The 20,808-nt window shown below is 42.2% G+C and overlaps 2 protein-coding genes across 3 annotated transcripts; one reads left to right on the top strand and one right to left on the bottom strand.

Annotated features, from left to right (window-relative positions):
- Nucleotides 1–9,545: 9,545 nt before the first annotated feature.
- On the bottom strand, nucleotides 9,546–17,764 carry rpap3 (RNA polymerase II associated protein 3). Of its 2 annotated transcripts, none has more exons than XM_039600959.1 (17): nucleotides 17,649–17,764; nucleotides 16,159–16,319; nucleotides 15,902–16,072; nucleotides 15,689–15,802; nucleotides 13,920–14,047; nucleotides 13,698–13,819; nucleotides 13,553–13,623; nucleotides 13,333–13,467; nucleotides 13,104–13,231; nucleotides 12,886–13,007; nucleotides 12,709–12,779; nucleotides 12,454–12,546; nucleotides 11,033–11,232; nucleotides 10,760–10,928; nucleotides 10,285–10,382; nucleotides 10,006–10,106; nucleotides 9,546–9,890 (listed from the first exon to the last, which is right to left on the bottom strand). In XM_039600959.1, the coding sequence occupies exons 1-17, from the start codon at nucleotides 17,668–17,670 to the stop codon at nucleotides 9,805–9,807; spliced, it is 1,992 nt and encodes a 663-aa protein (XP_039456893.1). In that variant the 5' UTR covers nucleotides 17,671–17,764; the 3' UTR covers nucleotides 9,546–9,804. The 2 variants fall into 2 exon arrangements, with proteins under 2 accessions (XP_039456893.1, XP_039456894.1); XM_039600960.1 differs by lacking the exon at nucleotides 17,649–17,764 and adding an exon at nucleotides 16,519–16,665.
- Nucleotides 17,259–20,583, top strand: atp23 (ATP23 metallopeptidase and ATP synthase assembly factor homolog). Its single transcript, XM_031743475.2, has 6 exons — nucleotides 17,259–17,573; nucleotides 17,780–17,825; nucleotides 19,177–19,258; nucleotides 19,345–19,482; nucleotides 19,724–19,807; nucleotides 19,892–20,583. The coding sequence occupies exons 1-6, from the start codon at nucleotides 17,426–17,428 to the stop codon at nucleotides 20,093–20,095; spliced, it is 702 nt and encodes a 233-aa protein (XP_031599335.1). The 5' UTR covers nucleotides 17,259–17,425; the 3' UTR covers nucleotides 20,096–20,583.
- Nucleotides 20,584–20,808: the final 225 nt, after the last annotated feature.

Genomic DNA, 20,808 nt, shown 5'->3' with positions numbered 1-20,808 from the left:
CCAAAGTCCGTCGAGACCAAGACAAGACCAAGACCACGTCCAAGACCGGTCTCGAGACATCCAACTCTAGACACCAGAGTTATCAATGGATAGTGAAAGACTTCTGGTTGTTTTGATCTGGTGCCTATTAAAATAAATTCTATTTTATTGCCATTAAGCCTAAGAAAGTTGTGAGTAAACCAGACCTTGATTTCACTTAAACAGTCAGAAATGGATGTGGGTGGGAGAGTAGCTGTGGGTTTGGAGGTAGAGCTGGGTGTCATCTGCGTAGCAGTGAAACTGGATGTTATGCTTCCTGAAAATATTACCTAGGGGTAGGAGATAGATGATAAAAAGTAAAAGACCCAGGATAGAGCCTTGAGGTACACCGGAATTAACTGGAGTAGATCGTGATTTGTGAGTGAGTAATTGAACAAACTGTGAGCGGCCACAGAGATAAGAGGTAAACCAGGCGAGTACTGTACCATTGATGCCAATAGATGCAAATCTGTGAAGAAGGATGCAGTGGGAGATAGTATCAAAAGCTGCTGTAAGGTCAAGGAGAATGAGAATGGTCCAGATTCAGCTGCAAGCAGAATCAGATCATTAGTGATTTTTACTAGAGCTGTTTCTGTACTGTGACATGAACGGAAGCCGGACTGAAACTGTTCGTACAAGTTATTTCCAGTGAGATGACGATGAACCTGTGCAGCCACTATCTTTTCCAGAATTTTGGCTAAGAAAGGCAGATTTGAAATTGGCCTGAAATTATTTAGATTGGAAGGGTCCGAACCATTCTTTTTCAGTATTGGGGTTATTATTGCAGCTTTAAGAGAAGAATGAACAGAACCAGATATAAAAGAGGAGTGTACGATATTAGCAATCAGTGGGGCAAGAGACAGGAATGAGAGTTTAACAAGATTAGTCGGCAGTGGATCGAGTTTACACGATGACTTTAACTTAGTAATTCCTGTAAGCACAGGATTTTTTTTTTTTTTTTTTTTTTGTTGCAGCTCTGTTCAGAGAAAAAAAAGAAACCCAGACAAAAGAACCAGCTGATAACCAACATGTACTTCTCATGTACTTCTTTTACCCCTCGAGGTTGTTTGCTTTTTGTGTTGAGTGGTTGATAACAGTGGGCATACCATTTCTCCCATGTATTATAAGGACTGTACAGTCTGTATGATCATAAGAGAGTGGATACTTCAGCATCTGCGGACACCATGGTTCATCAGTCAGCCTGTCTGCTGCTGCTCACTTGTCTGCCTGGTAGGAAGATACACACACACCTCACATCCGCTTGCATCAGTTGGAATTATATAAGTGCGGGTTATCAGATTTTTATGAAACTGGTATGGTGAAACTTTTTTATGGACTTAATGAATTGAAAGTTGAATTTTGAAATTATTTATTGTAGTGTGACCTGGAACATATGGAATATATGGTGTTAATTTGACGTGCAATTTGTACATTTTTCATGATAAAGGATTTTATGGCAACACAACTGAGCTACTTAGAACCACAGCAGACTCTACATGTAAGATTCTTCGATCACTATGTTTCTAAAATCTTTTAAAAATTGTGTTTTATCTTCAACTTTTGTCAAAAATTATAATCCAATAACTTACTTGAATGTAACAGCTTTATCTGTTCAACCATTCCCAACAGATGGACCATCCTCAGTGGTGCTCAGTGGGGTTGACGTAGTGACTCTGGGCATACTGTACAGTTTTCAGTGCTCGGCCAGTTGTTACCCTGCATGTCAGTTCACCTGGACCTGGGGGAATGTGACTTCCCAGGGCCCAGAGCTGAGCCTGCAGCTTACACAACTACAGGCAAACCAAAACCTGACGTGCACAGCTGTCAATCCTGTTACCAAAACAGCAGCCACTGCCCAAAAGATGCTGCAAACAGCAGGTAGAAACAGCAAGATTCAATTTGATCTCATAAGTTTTCTTAGCAGCAATAACTTCAAGCAAATGTTTTTTATTTTCAAACTTTTCAGCCGGACCTTCAAACGTACAGATACGTGGCCCAGGATTTCTCACTACAGGAGTTGCGTCCAACTTCACCTGCTCGGCTGAGTGCTACCCCTCCTGCAACTATACATGGAGAGTTGACTTCGATGGCGTGACATTCAGTACTGTAGAAGGAAACCCAGTTTCCATCGTTCCACCTCCCAGTACTCTCTCTGGGTCTCTGACCTGCAAAGCTAAGAACTCCCTCTCACATCTTTACATCTCCACAACTCTGCCTCTGCAGGTGGCATGTACGTAAAGGTTTTTAAGTCTATGAGTTAACAATAAAGACACTGAGAAGTTCTTATTAGGCAGTGCATCATTTGTGTTGCTACTTGCTAAAGTAAAGTTAAGTTAAAACCAAATATCATCTGATCTTGTGGGGACTTTTGTCATTTGTTCATCTGTTTGCTGTGAGACTTTGAATCACGTGATCACAGTGACTCCCAGAAAGTTGATTGTGTTCATCTGGATGTTACATTTTCATTGGGAGTTTTGTCCGCAAACCTTATAAACACTATATTTGCATAATGACTGAAACTAGTACCACTGACGGGCTGTGAGGTCAGCGTCACAATCACTGATATGCAAATTGTTTCAGAGATGGCGTTCCTCCTGGTCCAGGATGTTTACACCCTCATCATTTTCATTGAACAAGAGTGGCCACTCGCCTGTAGGTGGAAAAAGACTGCAGAGTCCTGGCGTGACAAGTTAGCTTTTCTGTTTTGTACCATCTGCTTAGCCAGAGGTTGTTTAGTGTATAAATCCTGCTGGCACTTAACCCTGTACACTATATTACTCTGTGCTGGGGGACGCAGTCGTTGGAGTGGACCCATTTTTGGCGTAGTGCATCTTGGGGTTTGAAAGCCACTGAGAAGCGATGTTTTGAGACAATACGTCTCAGCTGTTCTGATACTCCTGACACATAAGGAATCATGAAAGGATTTTGCTTAGGCAGTTTTTGTCTTTCTTCTCTTCTGGATCACCTGAAGCATTTTTAGGCGCCTTCCCAGCTTTGACAGATGCCCAGCTGGCATAACCACATTTACTCAGGGCTTTTTTGACACGATGTTCTCCTGCTTCCCTGGCCGCTGTGTCGGTGGGGATGGTGTTCGCTCTGTGTTGTAGTGTCCTGATGACACAGCGTTTGTGCTCCAGTGGATGATGAGAGTCAAACCTAAATAAATAATTAGCTGTATCCATTTATGGTACACATAGATTTTTAAATTTCCTCTTAACTGATAGAAATCTTACAGTCTAAGTCCTATTGGCTGTGAATATTGTTCAGTTTCTTCCCAGAAAGCTTCAACCCATTCAGTATTCTTGTTCTACACATGACAGGTATCAGAGTTCAGTTTAAAGCTGAAAGTTAGTAAGTGTTCATGAAACTGAGCTTACTGTTTGATATTTTAGCTGTGTTTACATGAGCATCCATCATGGTTTGCTAACCATGCGTTTGACTATCAAAGCAACCTCTGTTTCACTGACACCTCAGTCATTGCCTCTGTGTCAGACTACATTGATGCAGCAATTTGTGATAAAGGCAAATCATACAGTGGCTAAAAAAGCAAAACAAGGAAAAAACATATTCCACAATATAACTGAAATATGTATCTTTCTATTAGCAAAGCATTTGCAGCGTTGGGTAAGAAATGAAACTTTCTATCTTGTCTGTTCTGCTTCTAACCTCAGATGGACCAGCTTCAGTAGTCATGAATGGGGTTGACGTAGTGACTCTGGGCATACTGTACAGTTTTCAGTGCTCGGCCAGTTGTTACCCTGCATGTCAGTTCACCTGGACCTGGGGAATGTGACTTCCCAGGGCCCAGAGCTGAGCCTGCAGCTTACACAACTACAGGCAAACCAAAACCTGACGTGCACAGCTGTCAATCCTGTTACCAAAACAGCAGCCACTGCCCAAAAGATGCTGCAAACAGCAGGTAGAAACAGCAAGATTCAATTTGATCTCATAAGTTTTCTTAGCAGCAATAACTTCAAGCAAATGTTTTTATTTTCAAACTTTTCAGCCGGACCTTCAAACGCGTAGAGACACGTGGCCCAGGATTTCTCACTACAGGAGTTGCGTCCAACTTCACCTGCTCGGCTGAGTGCTACCCTCCTGCAACTATACATGGAGAGTTGACTTGATGGCGTGACATTCAGTACTGTAGAAGGAAACCCAGTTTCCATCGTTCCACCTCCCAGTACTCTCTCTGGGTCTCTGACCTGCAAAGCTAAGAACTCCCTCTCACATCTTTACATCTCCACAACTCTGCCTCTGCAGGTGGCATGTACGTAAAGGTTTTTAAGTCTATGAGTTAACAATAAAGACACTGAGAAGTTCTTATTAGGCAGTGCATCATTTGTGTTGCTACTTGCTAAAGTAAAGTTAAGTTAAAACCAAATATCAGCTGATCTTGTGGGGACTTTTGTCATTTGTTCATCTGTTTGCTGTGAGACTTTGAATCACGTGATCACAGTGACTCCCAGAAAGTTGATTGTGTTCATCTGGATGTTACATTTTCATTGGGAGTTTTGTCCGCAAACCTTATAAACACTATATTTGCATAATGACTGAAACTAGTACCGCTGACGGGCTGTGAGGTCAGCGTCACGATCACTGATATGCAAATTGTTTCAGAGATGGCGTTCCTCCTGGTCCAGGATGTTTACACCCTCATCATTTTCATTGAACAAGATTGGCCACTCGCCTGTAGGTGGAAAAAGACTGCAGAGTCCTGGCGTGACAAGTTAGCTTTTCTGTTTTGTACCATCTGCTTAGCCAGAGGTTGTTTAGTGTATAAATCCTGCTGGCACTTAACCCTGTACACTATATTACTCTGTGCTGGGGACGCAGTCGTTGGAGTGGACCCATTTTTGGCGTAGTGCATCTTGGGGTTTGAAAGCCACTGAGAAGCGATGTTTTGAGACAATACGTCTCAGCTGTTCTGATACTCCTGACACATAAGGAATCATGAAAGGATTTTGCTTAGGCAGTTTTTGTCTTTCTTCTCTTCTGGATCACCTGAAGCATTTTTAGGCGCCTTCCCAGCTTTGACAGATGCCCAGCTGGCATAACCACATTTACTCAGGGCTTTTTGACACGATGTTCTCCTGCTTCCCTGGCCGCTGTGTCGGTGGGGATGGTGTTCGCTCTGTGTTGTAGTGTCCTGATGACACAGCGTTTGTGCTCCAGTGGATGATGAGAGTCAAACCTAAATAAATAATTAGCTGTATCCATTTATGGTACACATAGATTTTTAAATTTCCCTCTTAACTGATAGAAATCTTACAGTCTAAGTCCTATTGGCTGTGAATATTGTTCAGTTTCTTCCCAGAAAGCTTCAACCCATTCAGTATTCTTGTTCTACACATGACAGGTATCAGAGTTCAGTTTAAAGCTGAAAGTTAGTAAGTGTTCATGAAACTGAGCTTACTGTTTGATATTTTAGCTGTGTTTACATGAGCATCCATCATGGTTTGCTAACCATGCGTTTGACTATCAAAGCAACCTCTGTTTCACTGACACCTCAGTCATTGCCTCTGTGTCAGACTACATTGATGCAGCAATTTGTGATAAAGGCAAATCATACAGTGGCTAAAAAAAAGCAAAACAAGGAAAAAAAACATATTCCACAATATAACTGAAATATGTATCTTTCTATTAGCAAAGCATTTGCAGCGTTGGGTAAGAAATGAAACTTTCTATCTTGTCTGTTCTGCTTCTAACCTCAGATGGACCAGCTTCAGTAGTCATGAATGGGGTTGACGTAGTGACTCTGGGCATACTGTACAGTTTTCAGTGCTCGGCCAGTTGTTACCCTGCATGTCAGTTCACCTGGACCTGGGGGAATGTGACTTCCCAGGGCCCAGAGCTGAGCCTGCAGCTTACACAACTACAGGCAAACCAAAACCTGACGTGCACAGCTGTCAATCCTGTTACCAAAACAGCAGCCACTGCCCAAAAGATGCTGCAAACAGCAGGTAGAAACAGCAAGATTCAATTTGATCTCATAAGTTTTCTTAGCAGCAATAACTTCAAGCAAATGTTTTTTATTTTCAAACTTTTCAGCCGGACCTTCAAACGTACAGATACGTGGCCCAGGATTTCTCACTACAGGAGTTGCGTCCAACTTCACCTGCTCGGCTGAGTGCTACCCCTCCTGCAACTATACATGGAGAGTTGACTTCGATGGCGTGACATTCAGTACTGTAGAAGGAAACCCGGTTTCCATCGTTCCACCTCCCAGTACTCTCTCTGGGTCTCTGACCTGCAAAGCTAAGAACTCCCTCTCACATCTTTACATCTCCACAACTCTGCCTCTGCAGGTGGCATGTACGTAAAGGTTTTTAAGTCTATGAGTTAACAATAAAGACACTGAGAAGTTCTTATTAGGCAGTGCATCATTTGTGTTGCTACTTGCTAAAGTAAAGTTAAGTTAAAACCAAATATCAGCTGATCTTGTGGGGACTTTTGTCATTTGTTCATCTGTTTGCTGTGAGACTTTGAATCACGTGATCACAGTGACTCCCAGAAAGTTGATTGTGTTCATCTGGATGTTACATTTTCACTCATCCAAGTGACAAAACTCCCTCTAAAAACGAGTCCAGATGAACAGAATCAACTTTTTGGGATTTCCTTACCTGGATGATTGAGCATGTGTCAAGACAGCACTGTGTGTAGAGTCCAGCAGAGGCTGCAGGAACTCATTTGTTTCCACAGTTAGTCCAGTCGTGTGGTTCAAGTGTTGACTTGACACATATTTTTGCTTTTTTCTTGTGTTCAGCGGCAAACCGCAGCCTGGCCACTCGTCCTGAAGAAACTTCAGCTGTGCTGCTGCTGGCCTTCATCATTCCTGCTTCCTTCACACTTTGATCGAATAGCGACAGGTGAAGCTTTAGATTTTGCCTGAGATATGATGTAATCAGCTGTTGTATTGTTGTTATTTTTGCAATTATCTGTCTTGTTAGTGGATCTTAAAATGAAAACTTAGAATGTATATTTAACGAATATATGAAGCAACAGTCCAAATTAAAACAAAGTTTAAAAGGTAACAAAATCCAGGGAAAACATGAGAGCAGGAAAATAGACAAAAAACTAAACTAACAAACGCACAGACAAAGAATGAGGGAAAACTAAAGCTACTCTTACACACGAGGCTAATCAAGGGAAGAGCTCACAGCTGGGGAACAGCACACAGGTACAAACACTCAGAGGCATGAGGAAGTAAAACTAAATACAAAACGCTGAAGACAAATAGGTACCATATTAAAACAGGAAGTAACTAAAAGTGGGAACATCTACCTTGGTAGTGGAGCCCAAAATGGAAGGCACTGACTAAAAACAGACTGAGGCCAGACACTAAGAAACTATGAGATAGTGGACGTAAATAAAACAACCTTGTAAATTCCAAAAGTACAGTGGCCCAGAGGAGTCAAACACTGCAAATTTCCATTTGACCTCTCAGGGCCACCGTAAATAAATGAATAAATAAATAAATAAATGAATAAGCTTTGTCAAAACACCCAGCACTGTGACAATCTATTATTAATTTTCTAAGCATTTTTAAAATTATTATTTGCTACTATCATGTTAACTACTATAAATATTTTTATCTTACTGTTAGATAACTTTTTCTTTTTATATTTATGTGTGTTTTTCTCTGTCAGATTTTCAGGCCTTTGTGAATCACCTCAAGAAAAAATGGCTTCGACCAGTAGAGGGTGAATGACTCACCTGCAACCTGACAATGCAGCACTCTATGCTTGTCTCACTTGTTTACAATGGGCCGGTCTCTATTTGTACTTTCTAATCAGTGAAGCTGAAGGGACTTTCATATCAGACTGTACAGAAGGGAGGGCGCATACGAGGCGTAGCTATTAAGATATTTGTGACATTCTTCAGCATGTGAACAAGAACGACTTACACGTGGTGAGATATTTTCTTCTGTATCCTGAAAATCTGAACAAATAAAATCTGACCGTGCAGTGAAATCACCTGTAAGAGTGTGTGTATAATCTTAAAACTGCTCTGGAACTCTAAAGCATGCCCAGTTTCTAATTTAGCTAGTCTTGTTTTAGCTTTGGCTCCACCTGCTGTACAAAGCTAACATCTGCATTTAAAAATATGCAGACATATGCAACAGTTTGGCAGGCATTCAACAAAGTTTAGGCTGGCATCTCTTCTGTGCCAATCAGGAAATGGCTCGGCGTTTGAAGCTGTTGTTCATCTGCACTGATTTATGTGGTTTTCACTGCAGAGCCTCACTGACATGGAGACACTGGAAGAACTGTGCTCAGTGGTCTGCTCTGCACAAGCATCAGTAACATATATACTGTATGTGCAAGGCTATGTTTACACATTCTGTAGCTGTACTACCACATTTACTATTTATCACTACCACATACTCTCATCACCCACTGGAGCACAAATTGGGTGTCATCAGGACACTATAACACAGAGCAAACACCATCCCCACAGACGCAGCGGCCAGGGAAGCAGAAGAACATCACATCAAGAAACCCTTAGTGATCCCTTACATGTCAGGGGTATCAGAACAGTTGAGACACATTTTTTTTTCTAAACACTGCGTCTCTGTGGCCTTTAACCCCCAAAACATGCTGCACCTAAAATTGGTCCACCCTAAGGAATCTGTCCCCCGACACAAACAGACTAATATTTTGTACGCTGTGCCGGGAGGATTGCCATGTTTTAAACATCGAGGAAACCAAACATCTCGTTAAGTGGATGGAACAACATAGAAGAGCTACCTCATCAGGCCAGGACTCTGCAGGCTATTTACACCTACAGGCCAGTGGACACTTTCAATGATGAGGATGTACACATCCTGGACAGGGAGGAGCGCTGGTTTGAACGAGGAGTCAAGGAGGCGACTTACGTGAAAAGGGAAAGACCATCTCTGAATCGAGGAGGGGGCCTAAGGGTACATCTGTCACCATCTTACAATGCTGTGATTGCAGCCATTCCCCAACTCTCTGTGAATGATATTCATGGTCCTTGATCAATGATCATGAAAATTTGCATATTAATGATCAAAGAACTGACCTCCCAGCCCATCGTTCATTCAGTGGGCTGGTTTCAGTCATTGTGAAAATGTCCTGTTTATAAGGTTGGAAACCTGCAGTCAGCTGAGACTGAAGAAGTCACCTGGATGAGTGACGAAACGTTTCTCCCACTGAAAACATCCAGATGAACAGAATCCACCTTTCGGTTCCACGTTTACCTGACTTTTATTAAGACTCAACAGCTTGGGTGTTTACTAAAACTCATTTTCTACCATTTCTCACACGTGGGGAGACTCATCAAATTATCTAAGTCCAAACACAGTAAAAAAATTATTCTTTATTTGGTGTTCAGTTATTTAGTATTTAGTTTTCTTGGCTTACCTCAAACAGACCCATAAATGATCCCATTAATAACTTGGTGCCATTTACATTTCTGACCAATTTCTTGTTATTGAAGGTAAACATCTGCTTTTATTGCATTTCCAAGTTGCAGTGTGTATCTTAATTGACAGTCAAGTGAACTTCTGTGAAAAGTTTTTCTTTATTTTTTATTAAAATGCAGCTGAAACTTAATTACAGACGATAAACTGTGAATTTTCAGCCTCCAACTTTAAATAAACTCAGTTATGACAGAAAACGACACCGCCTTTCCAGAGGAAAGATTCACAGCTCTGCAGTCTTATTAAACAAAAGTTTATTCAGCAAACAAACAACAGCGAAATTATTTGGTTTTCTCTGAAATCCAAAGTCTGTTGAGGCGCCAAATTTCCACTAAATGCAATTAGACGCCATACTTCTTCTGCAAAGCCGTGATAGACGATCTGTCCAGGTCGGCTTGGTGAAGAAAGTCAAACAGTTCTTTGAGCACTGTGAGGAAAAGAAAAACCCCCCAGAAATTATCAATATGCTGGAAAAATGTGGATGAAAAAGACAAAGTGAAACTATAAGCCGTTTGCAGCGGCGCATCATGTAAAGACTCCACCTTTCTTCTCTGGTGATGACATGAACATAACAGCCATATCGAAGCGCCTCACGCTTGCAAGACTCCTGAGATTCTCCAGTATGACGGCCGGCTCTTCATTCCTGCAAACAAAGCTGTTTTTTAAATCCACCATAAAGCTACACGTGTTCACTACTTTAAGAGTTTGGCTGCACCTATTTGTCTGAGTATGACTGAAAATAGCAGGATGCTTAATGCATAATAATTTTACTATTACCCATAATTTTGATGTAAACACCATTTTAAAAAAAAAAAACTTACTTGATGTAGAAGTCACGTAGAGTCCTCAGGATAAGATTGAGGATATCAGGTTCAAGGGAGTTTTGGAAAATCTTGGCGTAAGCCTCAGATTTGATTTGCTGTACATAAAAACACAAGAAACAGAAAAAAAGCAAAAACAAAGACGATTTTAGCCAAAAATCTTTGATAACTTGACAGCAATTCAATTCAATTTCATTTTATTTATACAGTGCCAAATCACAACAACAGTTGCCTCAAGGCACTTGTAAGGCAAACACTCTATAACAATACAATGAAAACAGAGAAAGCCCCCAAAATCATGACACTATGAGCAAGCGCTCTGGCAACAGTGGGAAGGAAAAACTCCATTTTAACAGGAAGAAACCTCCAGCAGGACCATGGTTCAGGGAGGGGCGGCCATCTGCTGCGACCGGGTGGGGTGAGAGAAGGAAGACAGGACAAAAAAAAAAAAAAAAAAAAGCACACAGAGGCTCACCTTCAGATATCTGTAAACAGTTTCGGGCTGGTTTCCAATCCTGCGGAGGTCCGCCTCCAGCTGGAAGCTGTTGGTGGGTGGAGGAGGCAGGTCTGTTCCTGTTGAGGAAGGTTCGGTTGATGGTTCAGGAGGATGAACGGTTCCTGCCTGCTCTGGTTGTTTGGGCTGTCTGGTGAAATGAAGAATAACTTTTAAAAGGACAAAAACTGATACAATAAAATACCATCTGGTGCAGAAAAGTTAAGAGCAATACTCAAAAATGCTGACACCTACTTTTCTGATGCCTGTGAGGGGAAGTCTGACAGCTCCTCGATTTTGATCATCTTGGCGCTGGGGGATGTAGACAGGGGAGAAGACCCCTCCTCTACTTCCTTCACCACTTCCTGCACCAAGGGCTTGTATGCATCTGATTCCACCTCAGGCACCACAACCTTTCCGCTGATTTCCTCGATGTCTATCCTCCTCAGAGGTTTCTGCAGAGAAAAAAAAGTAAAAGACCCCACCGCTGATTCTGATCATTCCAGGAAAGATTAAAATTAACATAATAAAAGTCATGTGTGCACTGAAGATTTTTATGGGTCTCCAAAACAAAACAAAACAATAGCATGCAAGCAATGGGAAAATAAGTGTTTGTCTTCCCTCAGCAGCGTATACAAACAGAGCTCCACTGGATCACAAATCCACTTTCACATAGTTCACATTAGAATACAAATACACTAGTCTAAGGGGTGCCAAGAGTAGGGATGGGTATTGTTTAGGTTTTATCCGATACCGGTGCCAAACCGGTACTTTTGAAACGGTGCCGGTGCTTAAACGGTGCTCGAACTGGTGCTTAAAGAATGGAGAACACAAACTTTGTCCAAAAACCTCTCATGTTCAGCTGTTTTTTTTGTAAAAAGATAACAATGTTAGCCTTTTCTGCAGCTATAGGGCCTATATGGTCTCACTCTATCAAACAAGAAGACAGCCGCATGTAACTACGACGGTGTTTGCTAGTTCACCTTACATGCATTAATGTAATAATGTGGTTAGCGTACTCAACGTAAATTACACACGAACAACATGAAGCTACTCACGCAGAGAAGAACGGCTGCTGCTGCCATCATCATCCGTCATCATTTCTGCTACGCTGACAGGGCTAGGGGCCAGGACTCTAGTCTTTTGGGGGGATGTTGCTAACTCCGGGTCCGATAACAGGCACCACACCCGCAGTAGATGTGCACGGTGTGAGGTCTCGCAGCAAGCTATCAAATACGGTGCATTTCTCGGCTTTAAAAAACCGCTATGCGTCGCCAGGTGCTTCATCAGATTCGAGGTGTTACCTCCTTTGCACAGTATCACAGTATCAGCTTAAAGCACTTGTTGCAGGCTGCTGAGTTTGCATCTTTAGCTGTGAAGTACAGCCAGACTTTGACCGCTTTGCCTTGGGCATTTTTAATCTGTAGCTCTGCTCTAAAAGAACGTACGTACCTGGGCCCGCCTACTATCCTTGGAAAGGTAAAATGATTGGCTAGAATCCAAAGTGTATGACATCTCAAGAAAAAAAAAAAAGCACCGAAATAAAACACCGAAATGTGCGCTGCTTTTCGGTCTGGTTACTACCGTTTATGTCAGAACCTACTGGTACCCATCCCTAACCAAGAGTGATGCTTGCAATCCAGGAAATGCTTCTTAAACAGACATTTGCTACTCACGGTTGAGCGAAGGTGTGTTGGTTTATCTACTGGTTGGACTGTTCTCATCTGTGAGCTGTTCACTGTCTGCAGACGGCCACTGGAGCCTGTGTCCTAACACCAGGAGAAAGACTAAAGTGAGAGGAGAAAAATCTCAAGCCTAATAAAGACATCAGAAGCTAATGGAGCTAATGCTTTTGACTCATTATTTAATTGTTTTTCTTCTTCTATGACTACTTCTTAGTTTTGGGATAATGACTGGATTTTGACACATACCATCTGCAGTTTCTGGAGTTCGTTAAGGGCTTGCTTGTTTCCAGGTTCCAGTTTCAACAGCTGCTGAAAATCTGTGACACACACAAACAGAAGTGAAGATTAAAACCAACCCAACAGCAAACAGACAGAAGACACAATGTCGTTTCTTGGGCTCATAAAAACACAAACACACTGCACCTTGTCTGGCCTCTTCCAGCTTTCCTAGTGCAACTCTGGCTGTGCCTCTCCGGGCGAAAGCCTTGGAGTAAGTACTGTCTAGGAAAATGGCTTTACTGCAGTCCTCCTCCGCCTCCTTAAACCTGCAGCAGAAGAAGAGGAAAAACAAAGCCAGTCAGAAACAAGAAGGAAAATCTCCAACAGCCTTTTTAATCTGTGTCAAGAAAAAGTGTCCGTACTTCTCCAGCTTGAGATAAGCCATGGCTCTGTTGGCGGGCAGCAGGACGTTCATGTGGTCTGCCTCCATGCCTCGGGTGTAGCACTCTACAGCTGCTTCATACTTCCCTTCTTTGAAGTAGGCATTCCCCTAGAGACACAATAACCCTCATCACTTAAGATCTTTGGGAAGAAAGCAGAAACACTGCTAAAATCATGAAAACCTTCATGAATCATCATCAAAAATCCTACTCTGTCCTTCTGGAAAACCGCCTCCTGTCTCCTCTGCTGCTCCTCTATCCGTCTCTGTTGATCAGGATCGACTGCAGGGGCCTCCAGGGGCTCTGCAGCTTTGCTTGTGATGGCAGCCGCCTGATGTCCAAGGGCCTGAAGCGGACACAGGAGAAGATCAAAGACGATGAACCGCCAAGCTGACTGTGTGCACACAAACACACGTTGTGCACTAACCCACCTCTCTGATTTTCTTTATTTCATTCTGTGCTTCCGTGTTGTCAGGCTCGAGCTTGAGAACCATCTCGTAATCTACAGAGGATAGTTTTACTGTCATCTAAGGGCGCTCAAATTAAAATATACTGTCTTGTTGGTACGCTTGTTACCTTCCAATGCAGGTTCATACTTCTTCAGTGCAAACCGAGCTGCACCTCTCCGCGCGTACGCTTTGAAGTACTTGCTGTCAAGAGCAATTGCCAGGTTGCAGTCGGACTCAGCCACAGCGTATCTGCACAAACACAAAATGAAAAAATAACAAAAAAAATGAAATGAAAAAAACTACACAAACATCCTAATTGTGTGATTTCATTCTTGGTGCTTTGACTCACTTTTTGAGCCTGAAGAATGACGTAGCTCTGTTTGTGGGAAGCACGGGGTTGTAAGGATCGGCAGCCATTCCTCTCGTGTAACATTCAATCGCGTCATCGTACTTCCCATCTTTAAAGAATTTGTTACCCTGAGAATTAAACAGAAACTATGGCTGTAAATTTAAAGAGGAAAGTGTGTGTGTGTGTGTGTGTGTGTGTGTGTGTGTGTGTGTGTGTGTGTGTGTGTGTGTGTGTGTTACATATGTTATGTCATAAGACATAACATATGTAAGTGCCAATTAACCATCTGCAGATATATCGGTAAAGATGAGACGATAGAATCACTGCTCATCCAAGTTATGAGGGGAATAGGGATGGGTACCAGTTCTGACATAAACACTAGTAACCAGACCGAAAAGCAGCGCACATTTTGGTGCTTTTTTTTTTACTGAGATGTCATACACTTTGGATTCTAGCCAATCATTTTACCTTTCCAAGCGTAGTAGGCGGGCCCAGGTACGTACGTTCTTTCAGAGCAGAGCTACAGATTAAAAATGTCCAAGGCAAAGCGGTCAAGGTCTGGCTGTACTTCACAGCTAAAGATGCAAACTCAGCAGGCTGCAACAAGTGCTTTAAGCTGATACTATGATACTGTGCAAAGGAGGTAACACCTCGAATCTGATGAAACACCTGGTGACGCATAGTGTTTTTTTGAAAGCCGAGAAATGCGCCGTATTTGATAGCTTGCTGCGAGACCTCACGCCGTGCACATCTACTGCAGGTGTGGTGCCTGTTATCGGACCCGGAGTTAGCAACATCCCCCAAAAACCCGAAGAGTAGAGTCCTGGCCCCTAGCCCTGCCAGTGTAGCAGAAATGATGACGGATGATGATGGCAGCAGCAGCAGCCGTTCTCCTCTGCGTGAGTAGCTTCATGTTGTTCGTGTGTAATTTACGTTGAGTACGCTAACCACATTATTACATTAATGCATGTAAGGTGAACTAGCAAACACCGTCGTAGTTACATGCGGCTGTCTTCTTGTTTGATGGCAGATGCTCCCTTCACCCTGGCCAAAAAGGCTAAAATGACCAAAGAAAATGTGGGAAACAGCTAAACATGAGAGGTTTTTGGACAAAGTGTGTGTTCTTCATTCTTTAAGCACCGGTTCGAGCACCATTTAAGCACCAGCACCGTTTCAAAAGTACCGGTTTGGTACTGGTATCGGATAAAACCTAAACGATACCCATCCCTAGAGGGGAACATTGGATATGGAATGCCCCAAATGAATAATCAACGACATGTGACAATAAAAAATGTTGTTAGTAAGGACTCATAAATGAATACACATGCACACTTTCTATAAGAAACTTGGAATGTAATGGGATAAATCATAGTTTCAGGTAAAAACTGCAATAATCAAATGTCTGTGACAGAGTAATCAAATAGATCTGCATGTTTGATGTGTTTTTACCTGGAAAACACTTTAAAAAGGCAGTTTTTGGTTATAATATGACAGTATTAAAAAAATTATATTGGCCTTGAAGGAGTATCAGACCCTTTCAGATTATATAACTTATTTTGATGTATCCTGCATGATCACCTGATTGGAGATTTATCCTTCAGCAGGACATCTACACCATATCGTGAATGCAAGCCCCTGTAAAACCCTAAGTCGTACTTTACAGTGTAACCAGATGCACACCTGTAACAACACATTGGGTTGATTTTGATTGGCCTGTCCAGTACCACATCTATTTTTCCTTTTTTTAATGCCTCACATATAATATCCACCTTTTCCTTCTCGGCCTGCGCTTTCTCCGGATCGACTGGAGCTTCCTCTGAGTCTGACTCGTTGGACTCTACAGGACAATCTTCCTCCTTGTCCATTTCTTCCAGAACCTTTTCCTGCCACAACAAATCAAACAAATTAAATAAAAGTTGTAGCTGATAGCATAAAAGTTTTACTTCTAAAGCCAAGTGTGTTTTATAGGCTTTCAAAGATACCACATCAAACTTGTCCCAGGATTGATAGTCGAATGATTTTATTCTCGAAGCCTGTTTGGCCTCCTCTGTTTTTGTGTCACCATCTCCAGTAACCTCCTCCTCCTTCTTGTTTTTCTTTTTCTCCCTCTTCTTGGCTCTGTAGTCCTTGTTCCTCACTGGAGGGAGTTTTTTCTACAACAGAGACAAGAAGCTGCTGACACCTGGACGGACTTCAGTTCACCAAGAACCTCGCGAGCTGTCTGCAGCGGGGGGCATACCTGAACCTCCTGAACCACCCCCGTCCTCAGCTCCTCATCCTTCCTCTTGATGTCCGCCTCCCAGTTCTCCAGCTCTCTCACGAAGCTGTGCAGCTCCTCCACATTTTGCCGCATCTGAAGCTGTAACTCGGCGGCTTTGTTTCCCACGGACATGTCCCTCCCTGTGAAACACACATTTGTTTGGGGGACAAACTCTTAGCGGCACTTGTCGCCTTTGGGTCCGTGCGGCAGTCGGGAGGAAAACACGAGAATCACGCCGTCACGCTTCTTTGGCTAGAAGCTAGCTGGCTAGCAAAAACATCGCTTTACTTAAATAAAATAAAGAAAAATGACTGTTGCTGCTCAAAACGTGTGAAATACCTGTTACTTCTTTTCCCGCTTCACAGTTAGCGTTTAGCTTCCGTTAGTTTGGCTAAAAACTACAAGAAAAAAGTGCCGTTTATTCACAGCTTTCTGTTTACGTTCGCAGCCATGACAGCAAAGTCCCAGCAGCCTTTGCTCTTAATGGAGCAGCGCTACACGTACCCAGAGATCGTCTATGTTAGTGTGGGGTCACTTTGGTGACTTTAATGTGCGCCCAAACATGAGAAGTTTAAAATTACAGGCAGTGTATTTTTATTGCAAGTAAAAATATCTAAGTTCCCTGACGGTGGATGATTTCAAGCTGTCACTGCAGTGAAGACTCGCCAGTGGATGCTAGCATCAAAAAACAAAATCGAAAACCTTTGGATATGCATTTTGAACTCACATTTCTAAACCTGCACTGACTCTGCCTCCAAATCTATATTTTGGATTCCAAATCTATTGACTGCATAATAAAGGCACAAATGTCATTCCATATAGTTTGTTATAAGCTGACACGCCTGTACATTGACAGTACATTAGCTACGAAACACAAAATATACTCAGCATATAAATTAAAACGTTTGATACACTAGTTTTAGTTTTGGTCCTTAGACCCACTTCGAGTTAACGACTTTTCTGCCCATTCCAAATAGACGATCTTCACTGTAGTCTTGCCAATTAACTATATAAAAGGCTAATATTTTATTGATCTCCGAATTTCTTTGAATTATATTTCAATATTTTATTTTTATTTTTCATAAGAGTGACGCCAGCAATAACAAACTCAATTTCCATATTCATTACCTTTGACCTAAATGTCCCACGTGACCTACAAAACAGTGACGACCCCTCCTGCTAGCTGTCTGCAGCTAACCAAGAGGACCTTCATGCTGACATTTTAATATTCTGGGCATTTCACACAATGGACCAGACTAAACAAGAGGAGGAATATGGATACGACTTATTCCCGGAGAGAAAACCGGGAGAGCACAAAAAGACCTCAATCGCAGAGAGCCTGTTCACTTTCAACCACAAGTGTCAGGTCATGTTACAGTTCGCAGTGGAAACCAGTGAGTATCAGTGTTAGCTTTTTTTTTTTTTTTTTTTTTAAAGGGAACGTCACCTCAGCAGTAAGAAGTAGATACCTGCCGGTTCGGGGGACTGCATGCCTTTGTAGTGTACAAAGTCACAGTCTATATTGGCAGCACTTTTAGCGTTAGCTGATTCAGTTAGCAGTGAATGATAATGCTAACTAGCTTGTGTGCTTCTCTCTCAGGTCCTTACGCCAAACTCCTCCTCAGTGCCATGAAGAGTTCAGGATGGTACGTGCCATTTCAAAATAAAGTACCACGCTTGACCTTCCACTGTTAATCTCATATTACTGTAGTGATACCTATATACAGAGCAGTCCCAACAAATGGGAAAGGGGGGATACTCTTGCTATTGCTTTTTATTGGTAACAAACAGTCGAAATGAACAGTTTTTCAAGTTTAACTTTGCTGCAGATTATTCGTTTTACAGCTACTGTATACCTATAAAATTTTTTAGTACAAATGCTCAAAAAGCCATTTTAAATTTTTCCAGAGTAACAAATTCACTGACATTTTCACTTCCCCAAAACTTAAATACATTTTTGCCACATGTTTCAGATAATCAAATTTTAAAATTGGCTAAATTATGCAAGGAGAATTTCGTTTTTAAGTCATTACTTTGTTAAGGGAAAAAGCTATCCAAACCTTCTTGGCCCAAGTAATCGTCCACCCTACATGAGTTAACTGTCGTTAATATTTCAACATTTTTGTTTTTGTTTTTGGAAAGCAGAGTTAAATTTCTTTAACCACATCCAGGCCTGTTTACCACCAGACCTTTAAGAAATCTCTTAAATAGAACGTGTCCACCAAAGTGAAGTAGACTGAAAGCTCTTAAAAAGTGATGTGGTGAACCCTCCCAGGAGTGCCTCTAAGAGTGCACTGATGTCTCATCCAGGAGGTCACAAAAGAACTCAGAACAACATCTAAAGAACTGCGGGCCTCACTTGTCTCATTTAAGGTCAGAGTTCACGATTCAACAATAGAAAAGAGACCAGGCATCCATGGGAGAGTCCCAAGGAGAAAACCACTGCTTGATGATTCCCAAAACTTTTGGGCAAATATTTTCTGAACTGATGAGACAAAAGTTGAACTTTCTGAAAGGTTTTGTGTCCTGTTACATCTGGTATTAAACTAAACAATCAAACATGGTGGTGTGATGGTCTGGGCGACTTGTAAGCTCGGTCATCATTTCATGCTCCGAACCTCAAGCACACTTGGGTTCTGCAGCAGGATCCAGCAAGTCCACCTCTGAATGGCTAAAAAACACCCAAAATAAATTACAATGCTGTAAAGAAGAGTAGGACAAAATTCTTCCCCAGTGATGTGAAAGACTCATTACCAGTTTGTTTAAAAAGCTTGATTGCAGTTCTTGTTATTGCAGTTACTTTTTCACACAGGGTGAGGGAGGTTTGGACAGTTTTTTTCCCTTAATAAATGCACTGCACTTTGTATTAACTCGTTATCTTTGTCTAATAATACAATTTGTTTGATCTGAAACATGTTAGTGTGACAAATATGCCAAAGCACAGCATTACAAAATAAACAGCATCACAGTGTTTTCACTTTTCCTCTCTGGATGCAGTAAAGTGTTTAAAGATCGGCACTTTTCCTGTGAGGACTGTGACGGGACGGTCAGCGGTGGATTTGACGCGGCCTCGTCTCAGGTAGGAAACACAAAAACACAGGTGTTGCAGAACGTGCGGACCTATGAGAACTGACTGTATTTGTGTTGGGGTTTTTTTTCCCCCAGATCGTTTTGTGTCAGAACAACATCCACCAGCAGTCCCACATGAACCGAGTAGTCACGCATGAGCTCATACATGCCTTTGACCACTGCCGGGCCCATGTGGACTGGTTCAATAACTTCAGACATCTGGCCTGTTCAGAGGTGAGTGGTGAAGTCTTCTTTTCACAAGAAAACTGGGACCGAATAACAAGAGTGGTTCCGTAAGGCTACTAGTGTCCAAAAGGTCCACTGAGAATGACCTGACAAAGTGTCTGGAAGCATCGTGAAGCTTACTGATGAGTAGTGAGACTGGATTCTGGGAGGATTTGGTTAAGCCTCACAGAGTGAAGTGTCAGTGTTGTGCTGCCCTCAAAGATTCTAGTTTTTGGTGCCTCTATTTCAGATCCGGGCAGCTAACCTGAGCGGAGACTGCTCCTTCACCAACGAAGTTGCTAGATTCAACTTCGGCTTAAAGCGGCATCATCAGGTACTTTGACCGGTCAAAAATTATTTGCAGATTTTAGCGCGCAGCTTCCATTTCAAACCAAACTCGTGTATTTTCCTTCGACAGGAGTGCGTCCGAGGCCGCGCCCTTCGCTCCATCCTGGCCGTGAGGAAAATTAGCCGAGCCGAGGCAGAGAAAATAGTCGACGAGGTCTTCGACTCATGTTTCAACGACCATGCGCCGTTCGGACGGATCCCGCACAGCAAGAGAGACGCCAAGTTTGCGTACAGAGATTACATGAACAGGGACCGATATTATGCAAACCTTTAGTGTTGCCACATTTTCATGAAACTCCCAAAGGGTGCTGCGCATGGCCGACTGGAGCTTGGCAATATGGTCAGCCTCAGCAGAATGACTGTGTCAAAACAATCGTATCCCTTCAAAAGGGATTTTCGGAGGATGATTTGTCCTTGGAGGAGAAAACAAAGGAAGGAGCTGCGTACAGATACATTTCACCTGCTACCTTTTGGACACTAATTCAGTGTAATGGGATTGTAAGGACTGATTTTACTCTGGAAGTGTTAGTGATTTTTGTCCTTTGTTTTTAGGTGATCAATGGGTGCTGTTAAGGAAATACAAGATTGCCTTTTTGTACATCGGTTCGTGTGCTATGATGACAAATAAGGATGTATTTCTCTTGGTGGCTCATCAGCTTGTTGCCACGTTGACCTCGATCAGTTTCCTCTAAATATACTTGATTGTATGTATATTAAATAGAATCAAATTGTATGTGAATTAAAGTTTATTTCCTCTGGAAATGCTTGATTTGGGGTTTTTGTGTCTAGATTTTTACCCCTCAGCTGTAAAAAGCTGATGGGGGTCTTGTCATCGTGGCTGGGACACTTAAGTTTGTGAATGAGATAACTCAAGAATGAGGCCATGTAGGAGCTTCAAATTGATGTCATAGGTGTGTCTACTAAAAATCTCGGACGAGTTTGAATCTCAATGACCTCGACCTCAAGCTCAGAGTTAAGTTTTCTGAA

This window comes from Oreochromis aureus, linkage group 17 (genome assembly GCF_013358895.1).
Source record: "Oreochromis aureus strain Israel breed Guangdong linkage group 17, ZZ_aureus, whole genome shotgun sequence".
In the NCBI taxonomy this organism is placed as follows: Eukaryota; Metazoa; Chordata; class Actinopteri; order Cichliformes; family Cichlidae; genus Oreochromis; species Oreochromis aureus.
The sequence above is the reverse complement of the archived record's forward strand: the minus strand, read 5'-3'. Positions and strand labels throughout refer to the sequence as shown.

Bases quoted from the DNA above. Each gene is read 5' to 3' on its own strand.
- atp23 (XM_031743475.2), top strand. From the start codon at position 17,426: ATGGACCAGACTAAACAAGAGGAGGAATATGGATACGACTTATTCCCG. The intron at 17,574-17,779 runs GTGAGTATCAGT...CTTCTCTCTCAG, and splicing joins ACAGTTCGCAGTGGAAACCA to GTCCTTACGCCAAACTCCTC. The intron at 19,483-19,723 runs GTGAGTGGTGAA...CCTCTATTTCAG, and splicing joins GACATCTGGCCTGTTCAGAG to ATCCGGGCAGCTAACCTGAG.
- rpap3 (XM_039600959.1), bottom strand. From the start codon at position 17,670: ATGCAGTCCCCCGAACCGGCAG. The intron at 13,468-13,552 runs GTGGGTTAGTGC...TGTCCGCTTCAG, and splicing joins AAATAAAGAAAATCAGAGAG to GCCCTTGGACATCAGGCGGC. The intron at 12,547-12,708 runs GTATGTGTCAAA...TCCTGGTGTTAG, and splicing joins AACTCCAGAAACTGCAGATG to GACACAGGCTCCAGTGGCCG.